The 18,212-nt window shown below is 32.3% G+C and overlaps 2 protein-coding genes across 3 annotated transcripts; both read right to left on the bottom strand.

The window, feature by feature from the left end:
- Positions 1 to 6,007: 6,007 nt before the first annotated feature.
- LOC21400457 (suppressor protein SRP40) lies at positions 6,008 to 7,522 on the bottom strand. Of its 2 annotated transcripts, XM_024161865.1 has the most exons (2): positions 6,537 to 7,522; positions 6,008 to 6,271 (listed from the first exon to the last, which is right to left on the bottom strand). In XM_024161865.1, exons 1-2 carry the CDS (start codon positions 7,347 to 7,349, stop codon positions 6,218 to 6,220), a joined length of 867 nt encoding a protein of 288 aa, XP_024017633.1. In that variant the 5' UTR covers positions 7,350 to 7,522; the 3' UTR covers positions 6,008 to 6,217. The 2 variants fall into 2 exon arrangements, with proteins under 2 accessions (XP_024017633.1, XP_010090656.1); XM_010092354.2 differs by lacking the exon at positions 6,008 to 6,271 and having other exon boundaries at positions 6,307 to 7,522.
- Positions 7,523 to 11,039: 3,517 nt separating this feature from the next.
- On the bottom strand, positions 11,040 to 14,346 carry LOC21400458. The gene is made up of 3 exons (XM_024161874.1): positions 14,143 to 14,346; positions 11,816 to 12,510; positions 11,040 to 11,252 (listed from the first exon to the last, which is right to left on the bottom strand). The coding sequence occupies exons 2-3, from the start codon at positions 12,428 to 12,430 to the stop codon at positions 11,040 to 11,042; spliced, it is 828 nt and encodes a 275-aa protein (XP_024017642.1). The 5' UTR covers positions 12,431 to 12,510; positions 14,143 to 14,346.
- Between the last annotated feature and the right edge of the window lie 3,866 nt (positions 14,347 to 18,212).

Raw genomic sequence — 18,212 nt, forward strand, 5'->3', positions numbered from 1 at the left:
TTAAGGTTGACATGACATTTTTTAATGTGAGATTCTCCCTTCCATACTTAATAGCATTTTTAACATCTTTAAATGTTTCTGGAAGAGAGATTAATAGTAAAATTGACTGGTTTTCTTCCTCTATTTTTTCTCCAATATTGGCCAAATCAATAACTATTCGGTTAAAATCATCTCAATTCTTTTCAAGAGACTTTGAAGTATCCATCCTAAAACTGAATAGACTTTCTTTTAGATAGATTTTGTTAGTTAAAGATTTGGTCATGAATAGTTGCTCAAGTTTTAGCCATACCTTGGCAGTCGTGTTCTCTTCATTTACCTGCATGAGGACATTGTCGGCCAGGTAGAGGATGATAGTTGAGAAGGCTATCTCTTGCATCTCCTCCTTCTCTGCATCAGAGCCAGAGAAATCTTTCATATCCCCGAGTGCTTTAGCAACCTTCTGTTGGACCAAGATTGCCCTCATTTTCTTTCTCCAGAGCCCGAAGTCACTCGAGTCATCAAACTTTTCAAGTTCAAACTTCATCAAGACCATAGCTCCTTTGGATCTGTGGTGACTTCTTCAGAATCTTGAATCTTGATCTTTGAGCCCAAACTTTTGATTCACGCCTCAAAACCGAGGCTCTGATACCACTGTTAGAAAGATCCTAACACCAACTCGAAGATTCATTCACACACAAGAATACTTTTAAAGAAAGAACACAGAAAGATTTTACCGAAGTTCAGATTCAGCGAATCCTACATCCCCGTTGGGCTTACTTGCGAGAAACCCTTCCACTAACAGAGAATCGATTACACCCTCAAACCTCACCTCTCTCAGAGATTACAAGAAGAAACAACCCAGAACCAAGAACCAGAAACTATACATCAGAGATTCAACCACAACCGTGGATCTTAGGAAAAATACCCAGTGAGTAAATCACTCTCATTACCCAGATTTTTTCCCAGTACACAAATGTACCCAGATCTCTCAACTTTACTCAGTTTCTCTCTCTAGAAAAAACCCTAGCAGAGGAAGATGAACTTTTCTAGAATCCTCCCATCTGCCGAGGAAACAGCTGTATATACTAGAGTTCTCTCTCAACCAACTGTTGCTGAGCCACGCATCACACACTGAGTGGTCCTTCTAATACTACACTGCGTTTTGGCAAGTGGCTGAATAACCAAAACGGCAGACGACATGTTGTAATCAATTCTCCTTGTCGTTTTTCCAGGAATTAGACCTCATAACAAGAACACTTACTTGAAATGTTATTACAAATTTTATTGCGGAAGATCCTCCTCAATGTCTCAATATTAGATTCAGGTCATTCTAATAATTACACTACTCATAATTAATCTCTTACAACATGGTATATGAAGAAGAAAAAACCATGCACGATGACCAATCAAAGAGCTTTGAATGCTCCGAACCTGGGTCCCAACGAGGTGATATGGGCCTTGTTTGTTGCCAGGGTTGTGTCAAGGCTATTGCACCAGATTCAACAGTAGTACTGGCCGTATCCCAAGTAATAGTTGTTTTAAGAGTACTCCAACGATTATATATTGATCAGGCGGCTGAGGCTCCACCTTGTGCTATGATCGACGGCTGTTGTAAGGATACGACCACTCAATTACTGTGTTTCATTGCGAAGTCAAATTATAGACCTCCTTCAGACAAAAAAGAATACTTATATATATATATGCGCGCGTGCGTTGTGTTTCTTTATATATCGTCTGATCAGGGCATGAACACCTCTTAGCTCTTGCCCTTCTTGTTCATGCAACTGCCGAAATCAGACTCGTTAATGTACTAGCTTCCACGTATATAAGATTTTCTTTCTTTCACTAGGAATCCATTAATTTTGATAAAAATTTAACAAATTTACCCACTTAACTCGCAAAAACGTGATTTACAGTTATTTTAGAACCTGCCCTTCCTTAAGTTGATGAATAACACACATAAATAATAATAATAATAATAATAATAAACTTGTGAGGACATAAATTTTCATATGTTAAGTAAAAGATAAACCCATTTTTTTTAATCCAATCTAATTCTTGTCGTTGCATGCTCTAATAAACATGTAGACTTTTTTCTTTTTAGACTAATAATTGTCTAGACTTTAGTATTTGCTGAAATGTGGTTTTCTATTATTTTCTTCCAACTAAACAAGGTAGTGTTATAATATAGTCATGAATTTTTTAGACTATTTGTATATATATAGGGAAGGTATCAGAATGAGAAAAGACCACGGTAACAAACACAAAGTACTATCGGAATTATAGAATGTACGGACCACATGTGCCCTGTAAAGATTTACTGGCATCATGTGATGTCAAAAAGTCGCAAGAAATCAAAGGAAGATTCGGTTGGCAATATAGAATTTGAATTACTTGAGGAATTACTCGGGCCTGGATCATGTTGGTTGAACAACCAGCGTCATTCATGCTAATCATAAGCTATTATTTTCTTATCACCGTAAGTCTCTCTCTCTCTCTCTCTCTCTCTCTCTCTCTCTCTCTCTCTCTCTCTCTCCTATTGTTAAATTAAAGTTGCCTTGTTTACCCCACCAATGACTTTTTGATCACTTCACAAGTTGAAAATGAAAATTCATGAGTTGTTCAAAGTTGAGAACTAGTGCATATAAGTTCGATTTTTCATGTATGGAGAATATTATTAGAATGATATTGCATCACGTCCTACTACTTGTTTTTGCCTGCACGCAAAAACAAGCGCCTATATACTTCCAATTAAGTAATCACGAATCATATGATATTAGCTTGAATTATTGTTACATCCTCTATATAATTTGCAACAATGTTTGATTTATTTTGGATAACAGACCACATGCACATCTAGTAGCTAGTGGCATAAATAAAAAATACATTAAGTGGGGGAAAAAAAAAGAAAGAACTTTTATGGTACCGAAAGAAGAATTCCCAGTGTGGTTTATGTTGAAATTACAAACTTCAAACGTTAGAATTATAAACCTATGGATTTTAAAAAAGCAATGAATACTTATAAACTTTAAACGTTAAAGTTATAAAAGTTACGACAGATTTATAGACCGGCACCCTGAGGACCTGGAGAAAAGATATACAAACATCATTAGATTCTTGTAGACCACTAATGTGATAAACTGATAATTGTCCTGTCATCTCTTCTGTGGGAAAGAGCTGGTTTGTTGTTGTGTTGTGGTGAACCCATTCATGACTGCACAGCTGAAGCTGATGGCTAAGCTTGTCTGTGACAAAGCAAACAATTGGTAACAGACAATACTGTCTGTAGAAATTTAATTTTTTGAAAGCGACCCATAAATGCTTCCATTTTATAAGGATAAGGGAGGGACATATGTAGCCCTTCTTCTTGGAAATGTCCCTAAATGCCCGAAACAAGAATACTAATTAGCCTTCATCATTTGAAAACTGTGACATTTTTTCATAATTTACCTAATCTTACGATCGATAATGCAAGAAGCAACTTTTTCTTTTTGAAGAACAATACCTTGGTTAATTATCGTTATTTTTTAAAATAATCACTATTTTAAGAATTGAATAAGTAGTAATACTCTTTGTTCTAGAGGGCTATTATTTATATGATTGGATATACATCTTCACACGTATAAAGAAAAAATAAAATAAAGTAGTCGCACGCCAAAAAAATAAAAGAGCGGAATTACATTCAGATATGTTTAGAATTTTTTATAGCATTGTCATATGTGATGATTGTATCTCAAAGTTGATTGAAAAATATTTTTTTTTTCTTTCCTTCTACGAGAATGTCCAAGATCAACTAATTAAGGTGGTGGAAATATATGGGGAAAATGCCTTGAATTTTTACTCACTTGCCACTAGTTTGCCCCGGTGAGTTATTTTTAGTAGGCCCTAATCACTCAATTCTCACTGTTTATTGCATTTGACATCACCATTTTGACGAGTCATTAAAAGTAATAATTTGATATTAATTTAATGAACACTGTAATAAAAAGGTTGCATTGCGATCTAAACCTATGAAAAGAACGGGTTTATTTTTTTTTTGCAAAATTAACTTCACCGGTTCAAATAATAAAGTACTAAGATGCAAAGCACGACGTCGTTTTTAGAATGGCCCAAAGGTGAAGTGGAACTGTAAGGAAAAAAAAAAAAAAAAAAAAAACCCTGAAATGGAATTATTGTCCTTGAACGTAATTATACTATGGGAAAACTATCCACCATACTATAGGTAAACAGTGAAGTTAGGGTCCACTTAACCGGACCACCACAAAGTACTACCAGGCTCAAACAACATAGAATATATTCGAAAAAGGGCCCTCTTCATCATTGTATAATTGCAACAATAAGGGGCTTTCTAAAATCGCCGGTATCAATTGCCTATCAAGATAAGCAATCATAGTAACAAACTACCACCCTAAAGAAATCTATATTGAATGCCGACCAAACCAATACACTTTTGAAACGACATAATTTTATCAAATTTTATTGAAGTTACATGTTTTTTATTGTGTGATATAACTATGGTTAAAAAATATATCGTACCAAAATGATATATATACACTTTTTGTTGCCTTACCCCAAAATCCTTCAAAACATCAAAACAAATTACAGAATACCCTATTCTTGTACAAAGGGCCAAAATGCGACCGAATTATAAGGATGAAAGGATGGTTTAGACCGAACCGGATCATTTTGTAAAGGGTAATTTTTAAAAATACCTCTTAAAATAAAGTATTATTTTATTTCAACATCTTAATATTAGTTCAAATATTTCTATTTTTTAAATTAAAACTAATTAAGAGATAGAGTTTTTAAAAAGGAGTATTTTTAACAAATTAAGTACTTAAATAAGTAAAATCTGTAATTATCTCTTTTATAGTAATAGTCCAATTCAATATCCTTAAACAAAATGGTTCAATCCGATCTACCCTTTTTTTTTCAACGGGTAAACCTAACAATTTGAGGTCGAACAGATCATTTGTTTACAAAAACTAAAAACAGATTTGAACCTCTTGATGTGACAATTAAAGCTCACATTATTTAAACATCTTGATGTGACTGTTAAAGCTCACATGATTTAAACCCATAGTCTAAACCCACCTTAGTTTGGACTCTTTTACCAAAGAAATCTTTAAGAGCCGATTAATTCATCAAGGCTCTCGTTCGTTTCGTTCATTCGAGTTTAGAATTTAAGTTGAGATGTGATTATATGTGAAAATTTTTTACTGTAACAAAAAAATTAAATGTGATTATTTATAAAAACTTTTTACTGTAACAAAACTCGAATTCTAAATTCGAAACTCGAATTCTAAATTCGAATCAGCGAAACGAATTAACTTACCGGAATTCTGATTTTGCTCTTTCATAAAAAAATTAAATCAAATAAATTTTCATGATTGCATTCTCTCACAAAATTTAAACTTAAAATTAAAATAAAAATAATTTTAACAAATAATTTTTAAAAATACATAAATTAAAATTTTTACTATTTATTCTTAATTTATAATCTTTTAATTAAATAATTATCCTAATAAAAGAATATTTATCAATAATAAAAGATAAAAATTCACATTTATCCATTCTCAAAAATGAATTCTCATTTTTTTTAAATAACTATATAAACTAAACAAGCTACTAATGAGAAGGTTTATGAATTTAAAATCATAATTTATGATTTTAATTTTTAACATTAAATTTTTTGTGAGAAAAAAATAGGTAAAGAACTTAAAACTATAATTCAGAATCACGAATTGAAACAAACATCCCATGAGTGCCATTAAGGGACGCCTAAACCAAATTAGTGCGCCTTGGGAAGATATAAATCCCAAAAGAAATACCCACGATTATTACACTTCAAAGTTCAAACGATTCCATTTCCAGCTAAAAGGAATAAAAAAACAAAAGCATTGAAACCGCATCGATTGACATTCAAAAGGGAAGAGCACCGAATAAATAAAGAGAGAAAAAGATTAAAAAAAATATATATATATATACATATATATATATTATAACAATAAAAATGCATTATCCCCCATTATTGTACTTGCACTAATCATATTTAATATTCCACCAATAACCAGAGCTATTTTCAATCTGGTTGGACCCATTTCCGAAGACAGAAACTATCTTCACCCTCAAAAAAATAATTCACAAAACTTAGTTCCTAAGCAAACAATATTTCAAATAAACAAATATCAACAGAAACATATACACATTTTCCGGGAAAAATGTATCCAAACAACCTTCACCGCCGAGAAAATGACTCCTCGCCGGCAACCACTTTCCATTTTCCAATTAGCTAAAAGGGCAAAAAAAAAAAAAAAAAAAGCGAAGCATTAAAGAGGCATTCTTGCTTTCAAAAAGGTACCACACCTATATTCCATCAGGACAATAACTACCACCAAAATTATAACACCCTACACCTTTTTTTTCCCCTTTTCCGAGCTCGAAAAATTAAAGGAATAATATCTTTTTTTTCTAAATTATTAAAAAAATTGTTAAGCATTCGGACTCCAAAGGCTCCATAAACGGGAATTCAATAACCCCAACACGTCCGGCAATACCTTTCTGGCCAAACCCTTGTGTTCGCTCGCCGCCATTGTCCGGAGCACCACCGCCACATCATCATCCGCCGCCTCGGAAAGCTCTTCCTCCTCATCAATCTCAACAACGTCGTTTTCCTTCTTCTCATTTCCCTCGAACCCGTCCGGACTCTTCTCCTCCACCTGAGTAACCAAAACGACGGCGTTTTCAGCGCACGGCGCCGTTTCTACAGAAGCAGCAGAGGTATCAGTAGTGGTGGTAGAAGAAGTCTCCGGAAGAGGCGAATCGGGCCGGGCCGGGCCATCTGTAGCAAGTAGCGCTACCTTTTGGGCCTCGCGGTTACGGCCCAACTTGTCCCTCCTCTTTCCCCTGCCGTTGATCTTCTTGTTGGAGGATTTCTCGCCGTTAGTCAAGTGGTCTTCAAAGGCCTCTATGACTTGGTGGATGAGCTCACGGTTAGGAGATGAGTCCCACCGCACCCAATAACTGGTGTAACAGTCAAAGCAGTCGCAGTCAAACACCGGAGGCTTATGACCGGTCGAACCGGCGCCTCCATTGCTACTGCCGTTCTGAGCTTTCTTAGACGATTTCTTCTTCGAATCCGAAGAAGATGAAGATGATGATGATGATGATGAAGAAGAAGAAGGGGTTTTGAGAGACCTGGTGATCAAGTAGGCTAGAACCTCGCGGTCTTCTAGAGAGAGAACGGAGGCTACAGCGAGAATGGCCGCCGGCAGAAGCTTCAGCACAGAGAGAACAACTTCTCTGTCTTTTGAAGAAGAAGACGAGGAAGAAGGAGATGGGTGAACTTTACCTTTGTTCTTTATCTTCATGGCTTTGCTGAAAGGAAAACAGAAGAAAAAGTTTAATCCTTTTGATCAATCAATGGAGGTTCTTTGGTGTGGCCTCTGTGATGAGTTTTGGTTTAGAGAGAGAAAGAGTGAGTTATTATTGATTTTTGTTGTTTTGCTTTGTGGCGAAGGCAGAGAAAAGAGTACTACGTCGGGCAGAGAGAGGTCACTTTATTATTATTTTAAATTTTTAACTTTTTTATTTGCTTTTTGAGGTTAATAATTCCACAAGTCTGTTCACGGTCTGACTCAGAGCGTGTCTTTCCCGCTACAGCGTTTTAGAGGAAATAGTTTTTCTTTTTCTTTTTTGAAATTCTTTTTATAGGATATTAATTAAAGAAAGAAAAATGGTAAAATACTTTACAGAAGTTAAATTTGATTAGTTATACTTTACATAAGTAAAATTTGATTAGTTTTTTTAATTTTATTTATATTTTTTTATTTTAATCTGTTTTTTTAATGTAATTTAAAATTTTAAGCTATATAGTATTAATAATTTTAAATTTTTTTTCATAGGATTATTTTTACATTTATGAATTTTCTAGTTTTTCTTTAGAAAGAAAAAAAGAATATTTTTGGTCTTAAAAATTAGATTACATTACGTTTGGGAAAAGTTCAAGTGTTGATGGGCCAATAGCAATGAAGTATTGATAAAGTTACTATTTTATTATTTTTTGGTAATCATTTATCTCCTTTTTTGCCTCAAAAAATAGTAATGAGATTTGGTAAAGTTGTGGATTAAATTGTTTAGGATATTATTATTTACATTATTGGGGGAAAGATTCCTGACCGGCCTAATTTTTTTTGGAAACGTCACAGAAGTTAATTATTAATAAGATTCGCAATGCATGCTTTGTCTTTTTTTTTCTTTTCTTTTTTTAAAAACGAATAACTAAACTAATTCATTTTCTTTTTGGAAATAATGAATTGTTCAATTAGGTTTTTCTTTTTCAACAACCAACAAAATTCCCTCAAGACCGAGTAATCAAAACAAAACTTCTGAACTTGTGTTTTAAAAATGTTCAACCTTTATTAGTAAGAAAACTAATAACGACATCTTTTTTTAAAAAAATAAATAAATAACACCTACTATATTCATCAAAAGCAATGCGACATAAAAAGGTCAAAAGTCAACAGGATTGTTTGACTGGCTGGTGGGAAGGTATAGCGCGCGTGGGCGTGGCTTTGTGGTCAGAGAGTACTAAATTAATAAAAAAAAATTTTAAAAAAAAGCTTTTTTGCTTTATGGGACAGCGCGCAACAGACAATAGTACAGTATTGGGTAATTAATTTAACCTTGTAGGGACAAAATAGTAAGCTAATACAACATCCCGGCCCATAATGGATAAGGACAACCGACCAGAACCATTGTGAACGGTGTCAATATTTTGAGGTGGGTAATTACTCTTTTGCCTCCTTTCTCTTTGATTTGTCTGTTTCAGAGCCTTCCTTAATGGATTGTGGATTCCTCCAATATCTATTCCATATTCATTTTTTATTCTGGTGATTTATTCCTTAAATGCCACCTCATCTTCCTAAGGATGTTCATACACATTTACGGGACTTATTTTTACTCGAGCTCAGTTCTACGTATTTTCAATTTTAATTTATTATAATAAAAAATTATATTTAATTTTTTTTTGTTATTCATTTGTGCTCTGTAATTGTGATCAAACTTAATGGGTGCGTTTAGAATTAGTTTAAAAATATTTTTATTTTCTGTATGAAAATAGAAATGAAAACGTTTTTATTTTCATTTTGAAATTATTTTTGAAATGCGTTCGGTAGTTTTCTTCAGAGATTGATTTCAATTTTAAAAAAAACTGAAACTACGTTTGGTGGTTTAATTTTTGAAAACATGTAATAATATTTAAAATAATAATATATTAAATAAATAATATATAATATTATTAAATATATTAAATAAACATCATTATATAAGACAAAACCCGTTTCAGAAAAGAGAGAAGAAAATGAAAAAAAAAAATGAAATCCGTTTTTAAAAAACAAAACGAGAAAATGAAAACACTTTTTTTTTCGTTTTCAATTTTTCACAAAAGACAAAAACGATTTTGTTTTTGTTTTTAAAAAATTTTTAGGCTAAACACATTTTCTATTTCTGTTTTCATTTTTTAATCTCAAAAAACGTGAAAAATGAAAATAAAATGAAAATAAACAGGGCAATACGATCCATCTGATATGTGTACGGTAGAGATTGAGAGACGGGATTTAACCCAAACAATTATATGTTACTTTTCCTAGTTTCCACGCGCATTACACATACTGTTGCTATTTTACCACTCAGAGTATCAATGCAAAAATTTTCCCGGCAGATTAACTTCTCCTAAACTTATCTGGTTTTATTATTTTAAATTTTGTTGTTGCTAAACTAATCCCAAATAGAAAGGGGACGACTTTAATGGTGTTCAACCATTTTCTAATCTCCCGTTGCCGATTTCGAAACAAAATTAGTGAAGTAGTTACAAAAACGACTTCGATAAAATATCATTTGTGAACAAATTAACTTGAGACGACTGTTAAGGTGGCAACTAGCAGAGCATCTTTCTTTGCTTCTCTTTTTGTTTTATATTGGAAGCCGAAAGCAGTCACCAAATGCTTAGTCATAGTCAGCATCCACATCTTTGAACTTCAATAGCGGACTCTTGTTAAATCATAAAATACAAAAATGTCGGAAACTATCCATTAATTTTAAGATGTAAATGTACTGGGTGACATATTATTTTTTCTTTATTTGTTTTCACACATTGTTTGACCAAGTACTTCAAACTTTTATCTCTGTTTCTTCTTCCCCTAGAAAAATAATTTTAAATGATAATGTTGTCGAAGCCTAGGTTTTAATACTTTATATATGATGCCGTGCAAATCTTGTAATGAGACAATACTAAACCAAAAAAAAAAAGAGAGACAATACCATATATAATTAATCCCTTCTATAGTAATTGAAAAATGATGTTTAGGCAACGGCACAAAATAAGACCATCAATATTAATATTTAATACGTTTGCAGGCCCCGTAAAGTGTTTTAAGACCCGGAAAGTCTTTATTTATTTTCTTCTTGTCTTGTACTTTTTTTTTTAATATTTCAATTATTTTATGTTATGAGGGAAAATATATTTTTAATAGTAAGTGTTTTTAAAAAATCGAGGACCAACCCATTTTGAAGAATAAACTTTTTGTCTTCGTAAATAAAAAAATAAAAAAAATTCTCACTCCGGATCAACTATCAAGTGAATAATGTCTCGTGCACAAAATTTCAACTTATACCAAAAAAAAAAAAAAAAAAAAAAACAGAGAGAGAGGACACTAACATTTGCCAAAGGAAAGCACTTGGATATGATCATGACTATTAACGTATAATTATTGGAAAATCATCGATGATATAAGAAAGAAAAACATTAAACATCTTTTATCTACCACCATACATAAAAGATATCTCAATTCTCTTCCAAAAAAAAAAATAGTAATAATAAAAAGAAAGAAAGATATATATCAACTTGTCTTTAAAAGCTACAGCAGTAGTAGCATATTGTTAGATGCATTTAATTGAACAAAAAGGACGATATCTTTTTTCTCATCTAAATTTAATTTATACAAAAAAAAAAAAAACCCAATATTAAGATAAAATAGAAAGATGGGAATATTCCCCAATCATTAATTAGCTTTCTTATCCGTAGGCTGAGACTTATTCATGGCCGCAGGTCGCTTGTCCTCGGCCATCTTGTCATGAACCTCATCCCTTTCCTTGAAATACCTTTCGAAAGCTCTTGGAAGGAACCGAGGAATCAAAAACACAAACAGATTTATCGAAAAGTAGACCAAATTAGACATCGCCAAGCACCTTCCAAACCAATACCACGCCACCTCCTAAACAAATTAAATACCAAATTACGGGGGAAAAAAAAATAATCAAACGTTAACACAAACGACATAAAATAGCAAAGGGGTTAAAGAATCAAAACGATCAAAAAAATATAATCACTTAAAATCTTAAAGGAGAATTTTACGACGGAATAAAATATATGACTGCACAATTTTTTACAATAGGTTTTGATTCTTTTTATTCTTGTATATAATTTTGACATGACATGATCCGCGCCATATATTTTCTAACCATAAGGTAATATTTTTGCTAATCAATAAATAGAATTGATCTCAAACTCAAAAAAGAAATAATAATAATAATAATAAATAAATAAATAAATAAAATAGAAGTAATTAACTTTCAACAGAAACCACTCAATTAGTTCCTTATTCCAGTCTCTCAGTTAAAAAAATAAACTTAATTTAGAGACTATATAATAACGAAAATATATGACTCTCAACCTCATCTAACCAACAATAGACGAACAAAGCCTTCAAGATTATTATTATTATTATTTCTATTTTGGGAAATGATCTTAAGCCTTAATTAAGAAATTATATCTCGCCTTGAGTTGTGCGTTTGGAGGAAGAGTTTTGTTAACCCAAACATCCTTAGTCCAGTCAATGATGACAAAGATCCTCCTCACAGTGTAAAGCACAGGAACCACAGCCCTAACAGGAGGCGAAAACAACGACAAACCACTGATGATATTCTCAGTCAGAATCTGAAACGAGAGCAGGAATAGGTGAGGAGTCGCCGACCGAACGGCGCGCTCGTCGCCTCTCGCGAAGCCGCCAAGCACGTAAGCCAAGGGCAAGAACAGCCCAATGGTAGTTCCCATGATCACGTAAAACCTCAACAGCTTGCTTCCCTGGAAGATCTCTTTGGAGGCCGAAGCGACGTGGCCGTGGGAGGGGAAGGCGAAGCGGGTGAGGGCGAAAAGGTAAGCGGTGGTGAACGCTGGGAAGACAAGGTCTAGAAGCGGGACAAGGCCGCTCACTGAGAACACCATAATGAAGGCCACTAGCTGGAGCTCTATGATGCGTAGTGACCCCATTACGCCGCCGCGGTCAGCGAGGAGCGGCTGCTCTGGTGGTCGCTTCGATCGGTTTTTGTCGGTGGTGGTGGTGGTGGTGTCCGGCTCCGACCGTGGAGCCACTGCAAGGGTTACTCCTGACATTTTTGGTGTTTTTTGGGGACTAGTGAGGTGTTGATGTTTAGGTAAATTGGCTGTTGGCTGCAATCCTTAGAATATTAGAGCTGTTGAAACAAGAAAAGAAGTTGGTTAAGATGATGATCATGGTCTTCTATGGTACTTTAGAAATTAATTACCCTAAAAGCGAAATGATCAATTTAAACTAGTGAGACTACAAACGTAAATGTAAATAGGGTTTTGTTTTGTTTTCTTTGTTGAGGTGCTGAATCAGTTATTTTACTCTTTTTTTTTTCTTTCTTTTGTGCTCTAAGAATCAGTGATTTTACTTGTTCATGTAAAGGCGCATAGTTGGCCGCTTCTCCGAATAGTTGTGCAAATTAAAAAGAAGAAAATAAATTAGTTAAGTTAATGTGTTTCATGGTTTTCTAGTTTACATATTACTTTAAAAGCAAAGTTATCAAGTACTCAAACTAGCGAGACCACAAATATTGTACAATATGTGCATGTCATAGTTTCCTAAAAAAACATAATTTCACTATAAATGTGATGTCAATAATATATATATATGTATATATATATATAAATGTGATATGGAATTGATTCGAAAGTGAAGGATCAACTTACCACTATTCTAATAACATAGTTTTTTCCCCCCCAACAAACTAGTGGGACTACCCATAAATTGCAAGTAGCTAGAAATTATACTATTCAGCCAAAAAACATTGCAAGCACAAACTGCTATAACTGAAGGATTTAAAGTCAAGACCATACGTTACTAACATGATTTTTTCCTTTCGGTATAAGTATGTAAATCTAATAACATTATCTTTCTCTTTTGTTGAGTATCTGTTGCCCTAATTAAAAGCTTGAAGTGAAAAGTGGGCCCCGCCCCATTAGTTTTTATTTTGTATAATAATAAACGGTGGCTAAAACTCAGAAACAGGCACTTAAATGTCATTTTGACGATTGAGAAAGTGAGAAATGATGTAAGAAGATTACAGAAACAAAAGGCCTAGGATGAGGAAACAATACTTGAGGGATGTTATCAAGAGCAAAAGGGATTTTGTTGGTTATGCATACAAGGGGACATTATAAGTGACTTTCATCTCAATCATTCAAAGTCACAAAAATCATATGATGGAGAGAGAGAGAGAGAGAGAGAGAGAGAGAGAGAGAGAGAGAGAGAGAGTGATGTACGCAAATTATGTGGGTCTTTGAAGTTTGCTGGTCACAGAATATCGAGTGTATACGTGACAACGTGTGATCAGTCAATGTCTTCCACATATATAAAAGTTACGAAAGCTATAATTATATGTGCCTAACCCAAAAAAAAAAAAAAAAGGAAGTTGAATAGAAGATAGAGACGTTTTTGGAGTTCCAAGTATAACAATCTTGATCCATATATGTTGAAGAAAGATAAGGCTGTGATTATGACATTATAAAAACTTCCACTTTGATGGAAATTCAATCGCGGTTGTTCTTGATTCATGGAACACTAAATTGGTGGTTGAAGAAAACCCATCAACCGACTTACATATACATATATATATATATATATATGTATAATATATATAAATTTGCTCATGTCATTATATAAACACAACCACAAACAGATGTGGACAGAAGGAAACTATCAGCGAGATACAAAACAATAATAACATGGATTTTTAGTTACAATATAGTGCTGGTGTAGTAAACGAAAAGGAAAAAAAAAAAGGCATGAAATACAAACATACCCAGTTCTGGACGTATCCAAAAAGAAGTCACGAGCTTTCTCTAGACCCTTTCAATGAAATTACCTGAACCAACTTCGTGAAGATTATTCTGCAAGAATACTGGCTGGCATGCTAATTAATATTTCATACTCCAGAAAAAACGAAGGAAAAAGAAAAAGAAATGAAATGAAAAGAGATTACAATAACAGAATTTGATCAGTAATCATAAACGAGTTACAAATGAATGATTGAAAACCTTAGATCCCGATTGAGCAGACGACGGAGCTAGTCAGTGCATTTGAGATTTGTGTTTGTGTTAAAGAAGAAATAAAAAATGTACTTGACTATCTACTTTGCTCTGATCCTGTTCAACGTGTAACTTGTTTACTTCGACACGTGGAAAATGTTAAAGGTGTAAGTGTTTTGGTTTCACACGTGTCGGTCGTGTTACGAGATCATATTAATATTCATGTTCGTCGGGAAGATAATATGACGTCTGAAAAACTATTTATAATAAAAAAGAAAAAGGCAGGTGAAAAAATCATACACGTGACACGTTTATAAAATGATCATTGTATTGAAGTATACGTGATTTATTAAAATACTTTACGGACGACAAAATTACACTAATAATTATTGTAAAAATTATATAAGATTTATGCTATGAATTCATTAAAGAATAAGAAACGTAAAAAGTATATTACGATATAGATATATATTTATATATACATATATATATTCTAAACCTTTTGTTTTATTTAGATTGTTGTATTACGATAAATGTCTTTTGACTTGTAGTTCATCTGCAATGTGTGCTCCTTGAATTAGTGATGCAAAACATACCAAGTGATTAATTTTTCAACGAAAGAGTTCTTAATTAAGTGCATGAGTGGTTATATTTATTGTTTTTAGCTCGAATTATTTTAAAAGCAAAGTTAATTTAAATTTTGTTTCTCTGCTAAAAACTAATAAAAAGTTTTTGTTCTAAAGGATTTGTGCTAAACTGGATGTAAATGTCCCATCATATCATATTATTAGTTAACGAGATGTGCAATTCACGTATCAATGCCTATTAAAAAAATTGAACACCGTTATCAATTGTAGTATTTCGTAACATATTTTCAAATTCAAGGGATTTGATAGCGAAAAATAGTTCAAGGGCACGATGCAAATAAGCAACAAGTTTAAGGGGGTAACAATGCGAACAACGTTATATTTAAGCATGACTATAACTTTACGATTAGGGAGATTATTCTCTACATCTAACCCAACTAAAAAAAAAAAAAAAAAAAAAAAAAAAAAAAAAAAAAACTCACCTAAAATGTGTTCAAATACGTCAAAATTAATTGAAGAAAAAATTGTTAAATTGCTTATAGAGTGCTATGAGTCTGAATTTTTATTTTTTATTTTTAATTAATACTCTTTTGAGTCTTGACTAACGTTGTTGACTAAAACAATATTAATCAAGAGTAAAAATAAAATCAAGCCTCATAAGACAAGAAGCAGGCCTGGGCCTGTGTGAATGCAAAATAAGCCCAAGTAAGTAGAGGCCTAATCCCCTAAATGGCGGCCCAAATTGGTTAACCACAAGAGCTGACCAGAAGTAAGAGGGAAAAAAGGGATTCTTGAGTAATTGTCAGGTGATTCGATCCATATTCCGTACAATTAGAAACAAGAAGATAATGAAAATAAATTTTCTAGTTTCCAATTATAACAAGAGTAGTTGAAAAATTTTGCGATTGTATATTGAATAAGAATCTGGAAAGTGCCATGAAGACCCTTTGTAACTCAAGCAGAGATATACAATAGCAAGACACATAGTAAAACAAAATTGTTGTAAGTATAGGTTCATTAGAGTGTCAAACATGAAGGCTTTGAAATGGCTCAAGGGTCGAAAAGTGAAGAAATTTGAGCACTTGTCGTTTGATCAGGAAGATCAAGTATTTGGGTTCTTTTCCTTGTTGATCAAATGCATCTAATTTTATTTTATTTTGAACCTCCAATGTTTTTATGTTTTTGTTGTTTCAACTTTTAAATTTTTTTAATTCTTTTATTTTAGTTTTTATTTTTAATATATTTTATTTTATTTTATTTTATTTTATTTTATGTTTCAGCAAAAGGTGACTGCTGTCCTAGAGGTTCACTTGCATAGTTGCATTGTCCACAGTATGTCAAGGATGTCACGAAATTCTGTGAGAAAATCAAAGGTATATTACATTATGAACAGTCTTTTGCTAATGGCAAAAGGAGGATTTATTATATTATGGTACAAAACAATATGCTCTTGGTAGTACATAGCTCTTAAACGCCAAATTTGCATATTATTTTGATTACAACATGGTTCTCATGTGACACCAATACGACCTAAGAGCTTTAAGCAATATTCAATAGAAATGGTATTTGGTTCAATGAGCTGACTAAATATTATGAGATAGATAGAGTTTATATGCCTCAAGCGAGTTAATAGAACAAATTTTCATTTCATTATGAACCGATATTTAACATATATACATTTATTAATTTACATTAATATAATTATCCATAAAATATTTTCATTAATTACATAATAAATTATTATGATTATGAAAGTCTACATTAAAATATATCAAAAGACACATGCCTCAACTGTTCAAGTAGTTAGATGTATCGGTGCATATGTGTCTATCAGGATTTTAAATCTCAGTAGTTTCATTTTTTATTAATAAAATAAGAATCATAAGCCCCAGACTTTATAAAAACATGCAAATAAAATCAGTCAATTCCTAAAGTGAAATATGTTCTCGTACTTAAAAAGAAAAATGTTGTCGTTTTTGTCAGGGGTTGAAAGTGTTGAAATCGATGTGGCAAAGGGAGAGATGACAGTGAAAGGAGCATTTGATGTTAGCAGAAAAGCCGAAAAGGTTGTAAAGGTCGTGAGTAGTGAAATTGAAACAACCGAAATAGTAGAAAATATGTTAATATAAAAAATTTAAAAAAGTATATAAGTTAATTTTTAATTATAAAAATTAATAGGTTATAACTTATTAAGTTATGATTTATAATTAGATAAATTATAAAAAAATTTATTAAGTTATGGTTCATAATCAGACAATTTATAGATAAAAATCGTGATTTATGAATAATAACTTGTCAAGTTATGATTTATAATTAGATAAATTATGAATAAAAATAATAATTTAACATATTTATTAACTTATGTAAATTATTAACTTATTAATTTTAATTCATCTCAAATCTCGACCTATTTCTCTTTTTCTCTCTTAACAAAACAACACAAGCTCACGATGATAATGACGATATCTCTCCTCTGCACAACCCAACCCATGAAATGGCCCAAAAAATGGACATCAAGCCCAAAAAAGTGACGATAAATGATGAAATCGAGATAATAGGATATCATTAGAGAACATAAATACGAAAAATCCTACTATATCACTGCTTAATTGATGCAAGGACACTGATTTCTATTTATCTATATGTCACTTTTTCGAATTAACGGAAGGAATTTGAGTTCATTAAAGGAAAAGTAATAAATAAATAAAGAATTGGAAAGTTGATTAAATGAAGAAGGCATGCGCTACTTAGGCCGTGTTTAAAATTGATCCGTTTTTATTTTTCATATTTGTCGAGAAAAAAAAATAAAAACGTTTCTAAAACGGCGTTTGACGCAATAAAGATAAAAAATAAAAATGAAAACGATTTTTTGATTTAGTATAAAATGAGAAAAATGACTTTTAGTTATTTTTTATTTTTTATTTTCATTTTTTCCTCTCTCAAGCAGAGAGAGAGCAAGAGAGACATTAATGAGTTTTTTTATACTGAAAACAATATATTGATAAAACTACCAAACACATCTTTTAAAAATGATTTATGTTTAAGATTAAAAACGTTTTCATTTTTATTTTTATACAAAAAAACAAAATCATTTTGGAACGAGTTCCAAACACGCCCTTAATTTTTTTTTTTCTTTCCAGAGGTTAATCACGAAATTTTGATATCATAACGTATAATGTGCAGTTCTCACGAGAATAAGTAGGAAAAGAAACATGATCACAATATTTGTTCGTTTTCTTTTCCGAGTATACTAAGGA

Source organism: Morus notabilis, unplaced genomic scaffold, assembly GCF_000414095.1.
Source record: "Morus notabilis unplaced genomic scaffold, ASM41409v2 Scaffold689, whole genome shotgun sequence".
Lineage (NCBI taxonomy): Eukaryota > Viridiplantae > Streptophyta > Magnoliopsida > Rosales > Moraceae > Morus > Morus notabilis.

Excerpts from the sequence above, each read along its gene's own strand:
- LOC21400457 (XM_010092354.2), bottom strand. The coding sequence starts at position 7,349 with ATGAAGATAAAGAACAAAGGTAAAGTTCACCCATCTCCTTCTTCCTCG.
- LOC21400458 (XM_024161874.1), bottom strand. The coding sequence starts at position 12,430 with ATGTCAGGAGTAACCCTTGCAGTGGCTCCACGGTCGGAGCCGGACACC. Across the intron at positions 11,253-11,815 it reads CTCCAAACGCACAACTCAAG|GAGGTGGCGTGGTATTGGTT; the intron begins GCGAGATATAAT and ends TAATTTGTTTAG.